This window comes from Squalius cephalus, assembly GCF_949319135.1.
Source record: "Squalius cephalus genome assembly, chromosome: 4".
Lineage (NCBI taxonomy): Eukaryota > Metazoa > Chordata > Actinopteri > Cypriniformes > Leuciscidae > Squalius > Squalius cephalus.
The window spans coordinates 52,465,929-52,482,164 of record NC_137125.1 but is presented as its reverse complement, the minus strand read 5'-3'; the positions used below and the strand labels follow the sequence as shown (position 1 = coordinate 52,482,164).

The following is a 16,236-nucleotide window of genomic DNA, read 5'->3' as shown; positions in this document are numbered from 1 at the left end:
CTTTAGCCATGAAAATGTCACAAGTAACAGAAATAAGCACAAATGTCAGAGCATGTCAGAACACCTCCAGGACCCAGAAAACCCCTCAGACCCCAGAGGGTTAAAGCAGTAGACAACAAAACAGCAGAGCGCACTTATAATAAACAGAACGATATTGTTCGTTGGTGTGACTGTGGACGATAATATTGTTATGATTTTATAGTTATCATTCTTGGTGTGAACGAGCCTTTAGAATTAACCAAAACCTTAAAATCTTTATGCATAACTCAAACACCACAAATGGATTTTTAGAGCAACTTTTCATAAGGATATAGTGTAATGACGCCCAGTTCCAGGAATGCACTAATATTTTGTTTGTAGTACCAGTTTGCAACAATTATTAGTTAACACAAAGTTGTTAACACTTCGGAAAAAATATATATTTCGTCGTTACACTACATCCTTATGCATCGCTTTCTGTCAGGACTTTTATGTGCTTTTCCCAAACCACTGAGGTGAAATCGACGTCCGGGTTAGCATGAGCATGAGCCGTCAGGCAAGTGTTATTTAAATAAACTCCTGATGTACTTACAAACTTTCCAATGCCTCGTTTTATGAGTACAGAACCTATTTGTACTAGTGTAGAAGTTTGGTGCCATTCTGGGCATTATTAGTGGGGTAATTTACGAGATACATCCTTGTATCCATTAGCGCCTGCAATAAACCATCCGGCTGATTTCTCTAAATAAGCTCTAACTTTAATAATGTTCAACCAAGGGAAAAAAAGCTTCTGGGGGGTGTTTGGCTCGAGGTCAAGGTGCAAAGGACCCTAGGTTGATTTTACTCTGAACCATCCCTTTAACATTAGGTAATGCAAAATTTGTTTAGTAAATGTTGAAATTAACTTTAACTTTTAGCAAAGCATTGTCCATCGTTCATTCGTGTTTACTAATGATAACAAGTGAAAACTTACTCTAAAGCATTACCTAATGACCTTTGTGACCTTTGGTCAGAGATCTTACAGAAAATATAGGGGTCAGAAGTTCATTTCTGTAAAATAGCATGAGTTTGAACAAGCATTTCTTTTCTTACCAGAACAGCAGTGGGAAACGTACTTGACCTCTGTGTGTCGATTGAGAACACAGTCAGCTTCTTCTGGTGTCACACTTTCAGGCAGAAACTCCTTTAAAAATAGGAGCTCCTTCTGGAGGGATAAAACATTACATTTTAAAACAGTATTTTTATAATGTATTTTATTATACATCATTGTCTTCATTTTCTATTCAAAATGTATTATTTTTTTCTTTAAAAAAAAGGTTATAATTGTAATCAGCTTCATCCAGTGTTTATGAAAAAAAAAATGCATATAGTACAATCTCTAGAAAAGACTGAAGATAAGTGTTTTCAGAAATATCTGAGATGAAATATTGACAAAGAACAATGCTGTTAAATTAACCTCTTCTATTTAGGTCATTAGTAATATTTCAATTAAAAATATTTGTATTTCTGTTTTTGTTTTAAGTTTAATATATATTTTAATAAGTAATTTAGACCTGGGGCCAGTTGCATAAACATAGCCATTATGTTAAGACTGTGTCTTAAGAACTAGTATGATCAACTAGAAGTTAGTTAGGGGTAATCAGTCTTACTGTTCAGTGTCAAATTAGACCAATCTACGTTTTTATGTTACTGACTTTAAAAAGTTATTAACAATTTTAAAGAATAAAATTGGATGACTAACATGTAAGACTAGTCTTAACAGTTTATGTAACTGGCCACTGGTTTCACAGACAGGGCTTAGATTAAGCCAGGTTTTGGTCTTTGTTCAGTTAGTACATTTATGTAGCTTTTATTTTACGTGCAAGTTGGCTTTCCATTAAAACAGCTCAAACTTGCCAGTCTGACTGGGACTAGACTTAAGCCTTGTCTCTGTAACCGGGGGGTAATGTCATTACTTTGATAAAGAAAATATAAATGGTACATTTGTGTTCAGAACATATTTTCAAAACTAAAGACGCGTAAAATTGCAGGCCATTTTGTAGCATGTCTCATGAAGCAGCACTCGAAATAAAGGCTAAAAAACCCAACAGCAACTAAGAGGACGTGAAACACACATTATTAACAGGAAATACAAGAGACGTGTGAAATGGGGAACACTTAAGAAGTTCAAACTACTTACTTCTCTGACTACGTGACCACATAGTTGCGTCTGCATGCTTTTACATGTACATGCTTTCCAGTTATGTTTCACACAGCACATGTATTTTGAAACTCTGTTGATTCATGCAGCTGCCATTTTAAATAGACGCGGCACAGCCGTAATAGAGTTGATGTTAACACATTAATTATAGAAAAACAGAGCAGCAGAATCTAAAATTCATTCTGACAGAACTTAAATTCGGCTTTACCGTATAGTCTATATCAGAGCAAAGCCGGTTTAATAAGAACGCTTATTAATAACACCATCTCTGATTCGAGCTAAATTAATTCTCGAACAAGAACAAATATAATGCGGGACCTGGTTTCGTCCATGGGGAACTGATTGGATGGTTGTGATTTGCTATTGGTCATCTCTTTTTTTTATTTTTTTTATTGCATAACAACACACATACAGAGGAAACACAGTGTATTATCTATTACATTCATAATAGCATCAAAGAAACAATAAAATAAAATAAAAATTAAAAAAATTACAAAGAAAAGGATTCAAAAATGTTATACATCCGTTTCGCTTTTTTATTTTTTTTATTTCTTGCATCTTTTAGGGCTTCAATATAATGTTTAAGCTCAATTTTAAATAATATAATGTTAGGTTTATTATTTGTCCATTTCTGCTTATGTATATGGTATTTTCCATACATAATTATTAAGTTAACAACAAAATTTTGCTCCACACTCTTATTTTTGTATGCTATTGGTCGATCTCATGTGAGTGCCCAACAAACACATTTACGTTGTGGCAACGTCTGTGGCACGTTGCGTCGCTGTCTACGTGCTCACAACATTGTAACAACGTAGAATTGTAAGCATATACTGTAAAAAATAGGATTGTAAGACGCGACAGGGCTGTAACAACGTTGTTGCGCGACATTCAGCAACTGAGAGATGACGTTCTGACAATTTTTTGTTTTTATGCTAGATAGGCCTATATCCCCCATTTAACATTTTATGTTTTGAGGTTAATTTTTAATTAGTCAGATGTTAGATAATTATATCGTTTTTTGTTATCCTTATTATTATTTAATGGGGCTATCAGTAAATTAGCCTAATTATAATCAACACCTGCAAGTGTACACTTTGAAGAGTAAAAATTACAGAAGGTTACGTTAATTCAACTTTATTAAAACTAACTGCATATGGTAATCAAATTGCACCCCCAAAAGTCATACATTTGTGAAAAAAGAAGAAAAGAAAAAAACTAAATAAATGAATATACAAATTTATTTTACGTATAATAAATAAAACATAAAAAGCAAAGATAAGAACATTTAATGAACAAAACCGGTTCTGTACATGGCAGACAGTAACTTAGTCGAGAGCCGGACGATAAAGTTCGGTAAACGGAATCAGTCCAGGAAACATCCACAAAGAAACGAATGAGACTAAATAGCAGACAAATGAAATGAAAAATGAAACAGTGCAAGCGAGGCTACATTAGTCACATTAGAGAATGAAGTTGTAGGTTGTGTACGTATGTTATTTAGCTGAGGTAAATAAAACGCAATACTCACGTATCCTTGCTCGATGAAGAACGACACAACACAATGAGCCCAGCAACGGGCGGTTGAAATTTAAAAGGCTGATTTTCGCGCTTCAGGGCAGTGACGAGTACATATGTAGTCCAGTGGTTGTCAAGACACCGTTGGCACAACTTTAAGCAATGGCCCTGAACGGTGGTTTAATGTCAACATTGTAACAACGCTGTAACAACCTTCACCACACAACGTAGTTATAGCAACCTTTTGGCCATGTTGATAAAACGTTGTTAGAAGGTTGCGTACGTTGTGCCAACGTTCTGTGTTTGCTGTGTGACAGGTCCTCGCACCAATAAGAGGGAGGGGATTTATTCTGATTAAAGATTACTAGGCACATTAATTTAAAAAATAATAATGTTGTGCACATATAAATCTTTAATAGCTTGAATGTAAAATCAACTTGACAAAAACAAAAAGCAGTTTTACAAATCAAAAAAAGTTTTTTTTTATCAAGAATAGCTCAGTTTAAACAGATATTTTTTTAGTCATATAATGAAAGTGAAGTATAATTACAAATCCTTGCAATATCAGTGATTATCAATATTGTAATTGAGTATTTTCCGCCAATGACAAAAAGTATGTCTTAAGGTTTGAACTACGAAAAAAGTAATTAAATCTAATGTGAAAGACCAAACCAGCCCTGAGTTCGACACAATCTCTGTGATAGAGGATCATTGTTTGATCAAACTTTTTTATTTAATTGTTTTTACACTACAAACAAGATAAAGTGATTATAAAGCACATTCATTAACTGAAACTCAGTGGTGTAATGGGTAAATGAGTGCCCTTGAATCACAACACTGTAACAGAGACTTGTGATCAAATCCCACAGACACGATGAACATCTTTTCCTCAACCTAAGTTGAGATCAAATCTAAATGACCTTAAAAACATCATCTGAGCATCTCAGGCTCTGTGGCTCAGTGGATAGCTGTCTCCCTTTCAAACCAGAAAGTTCTGGTTCAAACCCAACATTTGCTGAAGTTCTTCATCATTTAACACAAAGCTCTGGATCAAACCTGTTGAAAACGCTCCTCATCTCTGCAGTCTCAGTGGCTCAGGAGAGAAAGCGTTGTGTTTCAATCACAGCGTCCTGAGTTCAAATCCCACTATTGCTGACTTTCAATTGTTCTCATTAGACAAGGAGTCCCAAAAACCAGTTATTGTTGTGAAATCCATGATGGGTGAGTGGATAAACACACACTCGCAGAGGACACGACTGTGATGAAGATACGGGATCTCACTTCAAATCTCACTTTAACTGCTTTATTGGAAACTCTCAGGATAATAGTGAAATAGAAGTTCCTACACATGAACAGACAAGAGATCTGTGGCTCACAGGTGCCCCCACAAACGAGGGGGAAACCAGTGCGGTCTCCCCCCGGAGCTTCCGGCACAGTCACCAGCAGCGGTTATGCTTTTGGACAAAAGGGGAACAAAAAAATAATAATTAGTATATAAAAATTTCACTTCCCGTCCCTTCCCCACTCGTTTCGGTTCCCATCATTTGCTTTTCAAAGGAGTGGCCCTTCAAAAAGAAAGTGATGGGAACCGTTTAGCACAGCAAAACACACAATCACACATCATATACATTACCTGTACATGAGCAGAAGTCCAGCATTACAGTCAATGTCTGTCACACGACTCTGAGCTCTGCTTCTGTTGGCCGGGTTTACGCTCCACAACACATCACCGATTCTGTAGAGTCACGGCATAATCAAACACATCATTACACAGTACACACTGTACATCTAAACAAAAATCTGAATTTACAAAAAATGGTCTACAATTAAATCTGTTATACATCACTAATGCTGTATAAATCAATGTACTGTTCGTCTTGTTTAATTCAATTACTGTCTTACAGGCCACAAAATTATTAAAACACTGAATAAAACTAAAAACTAATTCCTCATTCAAAGAATGCCAGACCTACAAAACATCAGTCAAGATTACAGAAATTATACGCGATGAAAACCAACCGCAAAGTGTCTAGGAAAAGTAACAGGAATATGGCAAGCTGTTTTAACTTTTATTCATTTCCAGGATATGAATTGTTGATATCTGTAATTATATTTTCACTAGTGAAATGTCACCATGGGCTGCCATTCAAAATCAATTGTTGATATCAAGAATTGATTTCTTACTAGTAGAAATATAATTTTTGATATCAGTAATTCAATTGTCACTAGCTAAAATGTCTATTCTTGGTATCAACAATTGAATTGCTACTAGTAAACTTTTTCATTTTTGATATCTGAAAATGTATTTCTGATATCAATATTATTTCAGATATCTAAAATGGCTTTCTTACTAGTAACAATCACATTCATGATATCAGAAATTAACATTGTCACTAATGAAAATTGAATTATTGATATCAAAAATGAACATTGTTACTAGTAGCAATTCAATTGTTGATATCAAGAATAGACATTTCAACTAGTGACAGTTTAATTCTTGATATCAAATATAAAGGTTTTTACTAGTAAGAATTGTATTTCTGATATGTGAAATTTGAATTTCAACAAGTAAGAAATCAGTTCTTGATATCAACAATGGATTTTGACAGATTACTAATTACAGATATCAAGAATTATAGTTTTTACTAGTTGAAATTAAATTGTTGATATCAAGAATTAGCATTTTAACAAGTGGAAATGTAATTTCTGATATCAAAAATTGAGTAGAAATCTAATTCCTGATATCAATAACTATCATTTTAACTAGTAAAAATTGAATTGTTGATATCAATAATTAGTATCCTGGAAATGAATAAATTTAAAACGGCTTGCCATACAGGCAGTAGAAAAGCATGAAGCAACAGGAGAACATCAGAGCTTCACACAACTCCTGCTGACTCTCACATCAATCCAGAAAACACTGCAATAGTCCTTCTTATTACACTTTACAGTGTGAATATCAGAGGGCGATTCATTCAGAGACTAAAAAGGTAACGCTACAACTAGCGATTGATTTGCTATAGAGGGAGCAAGTAATTTGACAAGAGAAATTGACTTTAAGCGGAAAGTTACTTACAGGTGATTCGCGTGACACTCGTTTCCTTCATTTTATCAGTCTGTGTGTCGGTTTTATCTGCAGTTGAGCTGGAATATGTGCTGATAAAGTGACATTAAGAGCTGTCATCTTCTCATCTGCAGGATCTGCACGTGTTGTTGTGATTGTCATCAAGCCTCATGTTGTCAATCAGCAGAAGTGTCAGACTGAAGGAGAAACCCGCTTCTGCCGCCGAGTGGAGCGGATGAAGAACTGCACTTTACTGTCGGATTATAGTGGCGAGATCACATCTGAGACAAAGAGTCATGAAGCAACAGAAACATGTTTAAATCCCACAGATGCAGTGGCCATCTTTTACAAAGCCTGAGCCTTCGTTTTGTTACTTCATACACCTACATTAGATACAAGCTCTGTGAGGCAGAAAATAATTGTTTGCCTTTGAGAAAGTCTGGTCTTTAATCAGGGCCGGATTACCCAATGGGCATTATGGGCACGTGCCCAGGGGCCCATGCGCACTTGGGGCCTAAGAAAAGGAAAAAAAAAAAAAATTCTAAAGAAAATATATATTTTTTTCTTTTTACGGAGCGTATTGTATAGTTGCGCAACTTGCGCTAAGTGTCTGTCTTTCTAACAAAAAGACTCACGTTAATGTATTATATCTACAGTCAGTGGCGTAGACCGTAGGGCGTTGATACTTTAGATTTTTGACGCGTTGGACCCGGGTTCGAATCTGCCTTTGGCCGAACTTGATCTTCTTTCTCACTTTTGATATGATATGGTTATTATTTATATGCAGCACACAACTATGCAGTTTTTTCAACCTCATAATGTTTATTTTAGGTTTCAGACATTTCAATACATATAAGCAAGCACCGAGTAAAACAATACATTTGGATTAAGCGTGAAAGGTTTAATAGGCTATGCATAATAAATGACGCTGGCTTATCTTTTTATTAAGCAAGTTAATATCAGTGTGTATTGATCACTGATGGTATAAAGTTAAGCCTCCTTAAGAATTTCACATGCTGAAAGGCAGGCTGATATATTTGTATTCATAATATAATTCAAGCGCAGCTGTGGGAACGCACTGACTTAACAACCCCGCCCCCACGCGAACCTTTCGCCGAACCCCGCCCCCCTTAGTTACTGTTGCTACGTCCGACAAACAAATGGTCAAACACGACCAGCGCGACAGATTGCCATGACGGGAAGAGGCATACCCGTGCGTGTCAGTGACCATTTTTGGAGCAATACCTCCGCGATATCCTCCAGATCGAGGCAAAAGGGGTTACAGTATGCAGTGGAGGGATATATTCAAAATATAAAAATACGCAATGAAGGAGACACAACTACTATCTAACGTTACGTCTCTATCGAGGCTAATGCTTACCGGTGTTCATACACATAATTTGTGATATGACAAAGAACAAGAAAACAAGTGTTTAAAAGCATTGAAAGACACTCACTGTTGTGTTTTTATGTGAAAGAAAAAAAACTCTCTGAAAATAAAAGTGCTGTCAATCATTTCTTATGTGTGTTTTTTCGCATAACACACTATGACTAAAATTTTAAATGCTGCAAAACACATGGGAGTTATATTCTCGATGCTGTAGTTTATCTGATCAGTCACAGTATATCATTAATCAAGCTTAATTTGACTTTTCAACTACAATTAGGCAGGTGAACTGAAAGCTTTTACAATCTTTTAGCTATAACTTATATCATTGACAAAAGTACGTGGTGCATTTTCTTCCAAAAATGATTTTCTTTCTCAAATTCATGCTTCAAGTTGACAACGCACAATAACGAAATCACACAATAACTGTTTAACCAGACATAGCCTTAATTTGCATCTAAATAACTTTCATTGCTTGTCTTTCATAATGCACTTTCGTTACCATAATATTTATTAGGGGGACAACAGATCACAAAACTCGGCAAATGGCGGTTGGGGGGGGGGCCCTACAAGACATTGTGCCCAGGGGCCTTGAAATTCTTAATCCGGCCCTGTCTTTAATTTTTATGAATGTATTTTATTTTAACAGAAGAACAGAAATTAGACTCGATGCTGGTTCGAATCCTTCTCTTTGTGGTAAAATACTTTATTTTCTTTGGTTTTGTCAAAATAAAAAAGACATGACCCCAAAAAAAGAGATGTAAGAGTGGAAGCTCCAGTGGCTCAGTGGACTGTGAGTTGCTCCATCATGAAAAGAATCTCAGTTTGAATCCCACTCTTTGTTAAAATGCTTTAGTTTCACTGGTTTTGTCCAAATATAAAAGACATGCCCCCCCCCCCAAAAAATGTGGAAGTTCCAGTGGCTCAGTGGTTTGAGCTTGTCCTCCCATGTCGGGAGGCTCCTGGTTTGAAACCGGCCTGGACGCTGAAGCATGGTTGCGTTGAGGAACGGTCACCTGATCATGATCCGAGACAGGTGTCAGGTGTGATCGGATCAGGTGAGGGAAACGAAGGGGGGAGGGAATATCCAGACTCCTCCCCCTGGGGGATTTCTCAGACAATAACCAGCAGTTGCTATATTTTACGTCAAATGTTTACTTATATAAAAAATATCCAGTTCTGAGACTAAGTCGACTGCTGGTTTTTCCAGAGAACCAGTTGCTCCACCAGGACCCTGACTAGGGCTCCTCCTCATTCCTCCATCCTCTCATCCTCACCACCAATCAATCCATTTGTTGACTACTTGGAGATCTGACCGTGAGGCAACCTCTGAACCGTGAGGCAACGCTCATACCTGTGCGCCACAGATCTCTTGGCTTTCATTTGCTGGAACTCATATATCACTGTTATGACCCTGTGATTCTATAATAAACCAGTTAAAGTCAGACGAGATTCAAACCCGTGTCTCTATCGCAGCCTCGCACACAGAGACCATGTGATTAACCACTCGCCCATCATGACCCGACTCTCACCGGTGAATATAACAATCATGATTAAAACACAACTCCTCATCTCCTGATTCACTGATCAGTGTTTTGAGCTTTAATTGTTTGCTTGAGTAAATGATGAAATACATAAGCAAAGGTGGGGTTTGAACCAAGACTTTCCTGCACGAAAGGTGAACGATTATAAAAAGATATACTTTTTTTTTTTAAATATACAGGGTGGGCCATTTATATGGATACACCGTAATAACATGGGAAAGGTTGGTGATATTAAAGTCCTGTTTGTGGCACATTAGTATATGTGAGGGGGCAAACTCCTCAAGATGGGTGGTGACCATGGTGGCCATTTAGAAGTCCACAAACAGGACTTTAATATCACCAACCATTCCCATGTTATTACGGTGTATCCATATAAATGGCCCACCCTGTACTTTATATATATTTCTATGACTGTACAATATTGCACTATTTACATTTTGTTTTCTTATTAATAATATTATTGTGTTATGTTTTATATTTGTGTAATAACTATGTATTTCTGTACTTTTCTTCTGCACTGGAAGCTCCTGTCACCAAGACAAATTCCTTGTGTGTGTGTAAACATACTTGACAACAAACCTCTTCCTAGCTCTGATTCAATAGCTTGTGTTTCAGACGTGTTTGCGTTGAGGCCAGTGACTTTCAGGAGCAGTACTGAAGAGCCCTACACTATGGTAATAGTGGATTTAAAACTAGGAGATGTAAAATGTACTGCTTCTGCTTTGTTATTAAAGGCATGTTGCAGTTAATGCAGAAAACCAGCATTTTTTTTTAGGATGTTTTTCAATTCCGCCTTTATTTTAACTTATAAAAGAATACATTCATTAAAAACAACTATGTGGAGCCGTAAGTGTTGTGGAGGAAGTCGATGACTGCAGACGTACTGGATAAATTATTGAACACCCTCCTCTCGGGCTGAGAGGTGATGCGCTCCAGCATGTAAATCAGGTGATGGTGGAAACAGCTGAAGGGGGTCCCGTGCTCCACAGCGAGGTCCACCCAGTCCCACACACACTGCAGCGGGGTCTCCTCGTACCCTGCGAACATGGCAGGATTGGCCAGCAATCCCCGAGCAGCCATCACACCTGCAGACATTCAAAGGTATCAGGTACAGGTATCAGATAAAGATCATCCATGTGGAGAGGCAGTTGATCTGACACACACCATCCACCCCTGTGAGGGCGTAGGTGGCCTCCACATCCTGCAAGCTCTTGATGTCACCATTAGCGATGACTGGGATGGAAAGGCTATCCTTGATGGTCTTGATGGCATCATAATGAACAGGCTGGTGCCTCTCGTCGGATGTACGCCCATGAACTGTAATCCACGAGACGCCTGCTGCCTCCGCCTTCTGACAGAGATCCACTGTCTTCCTGACATCTTTGTGAATTCTGAAGACAAGAAAAAACAAAACTGCCAGTAAATGTCAAGCCACTTTATATACTTATATATATATATATGGGACCTGTCAAAAGTTTGGAAAAAAATTTTTTTTATGTTTTTGAAAGATGTTTCTTTTGCTCACCAAGGCTGCATTTATTTAATCAACAATATCCAAAAATCATTCTAATATGATGATTTGGTGCTCAGGTAACATTTCTGGTTATTATCTATGTTCTTTGATTAATAGAAAGATCAATGAACATAATTTATTTGCATTTATTAAGGCATTTATTAAATAGAAATCTTTTGTCGCATTATACACTACTGGTCAAAAGTTTTAGATCGGTAAGATTTTTTATGTTTTTAAAAGAAGTCTCTTCTGCTCACCAAGGCTGCATTTATTTGATAAAAAAAAACAATTAAAAAAACAGTATTACTGTGAAATATGACAATTTAAAATTACTGTTTTCTATTTTAATATATTTTAAAATGTAATTTATTCCTGTGATCAAAGCTGAATTTTCAGCATCATTACTCCAGTCTTCAGTGTCACATGATCCTTCAGAAATCATTTATGAAATTCTAATATGATGATTTGATGCTCAAGAAACATTCATTATTATTATCAATGTTGAAAACAGTTGTGTACAATTTTTTTTCAAAATTCTTTGATGAATAGAAAGTTCAAAAGAACAGCATTTATTTAAAATAGAATATTTTCTAACATTATAAATGTCTTTACTGTCACTTTTGATCAGTTTAACTCATCCTTGATGAATAAAAGTATTGATTTATTTTATTTCTTTCCCCCAAAAATAAAATTAAAATTCTTACTGACCCCAAACTTTTGAATGGTAAGTGTTTAATGTCACAAAAGCTTTAGATTTCAGATAAATGCTGTTCTTTTGAACTTTCTATTCATCATAGCATCATGAAATAAAAATTTAAAAAACTGTTTTCAACATTGATAATAATAATAAATGTTTCTTGAGCAGCAAATCATCATATTAGAATGATTTCTGAAGGATCATGTGACTCTGAAGACTGGAGTAATGATGCTGAAAACTCAGCTTTGATCACAGGAATAAATTACACTTTACTATATATTCACATAGAAAACAGCTGTTTTAAATTGTAATAATATTTCACAATATTACTGTTTTTGTTTGTATTTTTAATCAAATAAATGCAGCCTTGGTGAGCAGAAGAGACTTTAAAAACATTAAAAATCTTACCTATCTAAAACTTTTGACAGGTAGTGTATATATATATATATATATATATATATATATATATATATATATATATATATATATATATATATATTTTTTTTTTTTTTTTTTTTTTTTTTTTTTTTTTTTTAGAAAGAAGTTTCTTTTGCTCACCAAGGCTACATTTATTTAATCAACAATATCCAAAAATCATTCTAATATGATGATTTGGTGCTCAGGTAACATTTCTGATTATTATCAATGTTGAAAACAGTTCTCTGAATAATAGAAAGTTCAATGAACATCATTTATTTGCATTTATTAAGGCATTTATTAAATAGAAATCTTTTGTCACATTATATATTATGACTTTACTGTCACTCTTGATCAATTTAATGCATTCTTTGTGAATAAAAGTATCGATTACACTTTATTTTAAGGTGTCATTGTTACAGTGTAATTATATATTTAAGTACCGAGTAATATTAATTAGCAACATGCACTTACTATAGGATTAGAGTAGGGTTAAGGTTTGGTTGAGGGTTAGTTGCTTGTAATTATGCATAATTTACTGTTATTACTATGGTAAGTACATGTAACATATGTAACAAGGACTCTGTAAAATAAAGTGTTACCAAAGTATTAATTTGTCTCTTTTTTTAATCACAACATTTTGAATGGTATCGTTTCCACAAAAATATGAAGCAGCACAACTGTTTTCAACATTGATAATAATAAATGTTTCTTGAGCAGCAAATCATCATATTAGAATGATTTCTGAAGGATCATGTGACACTGAAGACTGGAGTAATGATGCTGAAAATTCAGCTTTGCATTACAGAAATAAATTCCATTTAAAAATATATTACAATAGAAAACAATTTTTTTAATTTGTAAAACTATTTCACAATATTGCTTGTTTTTTCCTGTATTTTTTATCCAATAAATGCAGCCTCGGTGAGCAGAAGAGACGTCTTTCAAAAGATATTTAAAAAAATTACCAACCCCAAACTTTTGAACGGAAGTGCATGTAGTATTTATCACCTTACGTTAGTATATACTGTCTGTATATATATATATATGGACAAAGTTGGACATGTTTATATATCCAACTTCATATAAAGACATAAGTTAAATTTTGAGACAAAAAAGGGAGTTGAGAAACACACTGTTTTAAAGTTATCAACTCTCTAATAATTTCAACAAGTTTTAAAATGAAGACATTTTTCAAATTCATTAATACAAGTTAGCAAAACGAGTGTACTTTAAAGTCAGGAGATCATATGCTCACCTTATTTTAATGGATACTGCATAGTTGGGATTGTCTATTTGGTTTCGGACATGCCTAACCATGTCTTTCACAAGCTCAGGTTTGTTAATCAGACACGCACCGTAGCCTTCAGACACGGCCCACCTGCAACAAACACATCCACACGACTGCTGTCACTCAGAACGGGAAATGCTGGGAAACGTTTTTTTTTAATTCCTTACTTTTTTTAAGCAGTGTGTGATGGGTAATATTTCATTACTCTGGATATTAGCATTACCTTTGTGGACAGCCACAGTTCAAATCCACCCCATCTGAGAAAGGAGAAACCACACATGCAGCATCTGCCAGCGTCTGTGCGTCCTTCGCAGCAAACTGGACAATTAAGGGTCGGTCAGCTAAGAAGCAAACACATGTTATATATGATACGAGTAGTTATTAAGTAGTAGGCTGTGCCAGTGACTCAACCAAAAGTTAAAGGTAGCGTTGCATCTATCTGTACTTTCGTTGAGAAAACTGAGGTCAGGTTTATGAGTGAACAAAGTTAATTCTCCCAATAAGTGTGAGTTTGTGTGTGTGACAGAGAAAGAGAGTGTGTGAGTGTGTGAGTGAGTGTGTGTGTGTGTAAACAATTAATATTCGACTGAACCCTTGACATGACACAGCTTACCCATAAAGTCACTGGACAATTTTATTACAAATTTAGGTCTGTTAGTTTTTCTGTAGTCTGTTCATGTCACACTTCCCATGTTATTTTTTTCTTTTTATTAACGTCAATAGCAGTATTTTAGCACAGACTTTACTGTCACTCGTAACATGGCCAAAAATAATATCTGGACAAGTGCATTATTCAAATTGTCAATTTTCCCTATTTAATCTATACCATGGTAATAACTTTGCATATTATCGCACCTGTGCAGTTAATAGTAATATAGACATGTCAATGTTTTGTTAACTTATGTATGATACATAGGCCTAATTTTAATATATACATATACAATGACTTACTCTTATTGGTGGTGAATTCACTGTCTCTGGCTTTTGCAGAGCGCATGAAATCAGCTGCAATGATCATTGGGGTGAAACATAAATCACAGTCATATTTCCTCACTAAACATCTGAAAGCTAACCTGAAAAAAAGCCAGAATAACCATTCAGAACACATACGACATGGACAAAATATCACATAACAGGAATTAATTAAACGCTGTCTAACTTACTTTGAGTAACGGACCATGGGTGCACATACTCTGACTGGCCTTCCCCTGTTAAACAAGTCCGTGATGATATTCCCACTATCCATTATTATTTTATCGTGGACCTCTGTCATAAATTTCGCGACTCACAATCCTGACATATCGTAAGAAGTCATCATCGCTCATGTCATATTAAACTCCTTATTAAAATGTACTCCATTTTAAATTGTAACAAACAGTACACATGTATTCCCTTAAAAAGCGCGTTCAAAATAGTAAACATTAGACTAAAACACGCATGTTCACGTTTGTCACTTCCGTTTGTCGTGTGAGTGGGTGTGTTTGACCTTTAACCTCTTATCCACAAGAAACGGAATTCATATTTATTTCCAGTTATAGCACGATAGATTATGACATAAATTAACAGAATATCTTCAGAACATTTTTCTAAAACTAGTTAAATCAACATTACAATAAAATTGTGTCCGTTTGCGAATTTTTAATGAATGCCACGTCAGTACAGCTAATTCATATTCATGAGCCATCGCCGTTGCTCTCCATTCATGTTTTGACGCAGGAATTGCACGTCACTGATGAAGTGGCAACGATGGACGCTTATCCGGAATCAACAGCGAATTCACTACTGAAAGATGGTAATCTTCATTTAATATGAATTCTCTTTCAGATCTGATCTGTGCTGGTGTTTTTAGGGTAGCCTGGCAGATTGATTATCTTTAAGCATAGTAACACACAGTGTATTCTCCAGGGAATGCGATCTCCTGTTATGTGTTTTATAAATCCTGATCCTTTTCCTTCCAGAGTGCTATACCGATTTCCTTAAAGAGGAATTCGACGTAAAGACATACACAGCTCAAGCCATTCACCATGCTGTCATTGCAGAGCAGCTGGCAAAGCTGGCAGAGGGCATCAGTCAGCTGGACAAAGAGCTGCACTGCCAGGTGAGTGACACCTGTCAATCAACAAGCACCAATGTTTCTATGCAGATCTATGTTAGGATCATGTCCATCAAGTGAACTTACTGCAGAACTTACCGTCCTGGACTGTAGAAAGTGCACTAATCCTTTATTAGAAATGTATCCAAGACAACTACTAATAAAAAGCTACCAGTGACAACACTAAAATTGTACAATGTATTTAGCAATATTTTGTTTTTGATCACAGGTAGTGGCCAGACATGAGGATCTACTAGCTCAGGCAACAGGGATCGAGTCTCTTGAAGGTAAAGTTTCACTACCAGCTTCACATTTTAACACTTTAATTTAGATATCCTCATCAGCATCAGTTGGAGTAAGTGTAATATTAGTTTAAATCCAGAAATGGAAAGTTGCGATTAGCCTTTTCTTACCTATTGTGACATACAGTAGCCTATATCCGAGTGAAAACGGATTCTCGAACAAGAATAAATGTTGGGCGGGGCTTGATTTTCTCCACGTGGAAGTGATTGGTTGTGGTTTGCTATTGGTGGA

The 16,236-nt window shown here is 35.8% G+C and overlaps 2 protein-coding genes and 1 long non-coding RNA gene across 5 annotated transcripts in view; 1 reads left to right on the top strand and 2 right to left on the bottom strand.

Moving 5' to 3' along the window:
* LOC307157976 overlaps positions 1-7,025 on the bottom strand; it is a 53,198-nt gene extending 46,173 nt beyond the window's left edge. For 2 of the 3 annotated variants that reach the window (XR_013821150.1, XR_013821151.1), the window contains exons 1-2: positions 6,774-7,025; positions 5,377-5,432 (exon numbers count right to left, since the gene is read on the bottom strand). This is a non-coding gene — a long non-coding RNA (uncharacterized lncRNA). Of the gene's footprint in view, positions 1-4,093; positions 5,152-5,330; positions 5,433-6,773 lie in introns of those variants that run through there. The other variant, XR_013821152.1, reaches the window with a different exon arrangement.
* A 3,152-nt stretch (positions 7,026-10,177) lies between these two features.
* dus4l (dihydrouridine synthase 4-like) lies at positions 10,178-15,079 on the bottom strand. Its single transcript, XM_079870049.1, has 6 exons — positions 14,774-15,079; positions 14,562-14,683; positions 13,834-13,951; positions 13,578-13,700; positions 10,857-11,083; positions 10,178-10,777 (listed from the first exon to the last, which is right to left on the bottom strand). Exons 1-6 carry the CDS (start codon positions 14,881-14,883, stop codon positions 10,527-10,529), a joined length of 951 nt encoding a protein of 316 aa, XP_079726175.1. The 5' UTR covers positions 14,884-15,079; the 3' UTR covers positions 10,178-10,526.
* Positions 15,080-15,325: 246 nt separating this feature from the next.
* cog5 (component of oligomeric golgi complex 5) overlaps positions 15,326-16,236 on the top strand; it is a 77,032-nt gene continuing 76,121 nt past the window's right edge. Inside the window, exons 1-3 of the mRNA XM_079870024.1 lie at positions 15,326-15,402; positions 15,569-15,708; positions 15,932-15,989. Of these exons, the coding sequence (XP_079726150.1) occupies positions 15,357-15,402; positions 15,569-15,708; positions 15,932-15,989 (244 nt within the window). The 5' untranslated portion in view covers positions 15,326-15,356. The remainder of the gene's footprint in view (positions 15,403-15,568; positions 15,709-15,931; positions 15,990-16,236) is intronic.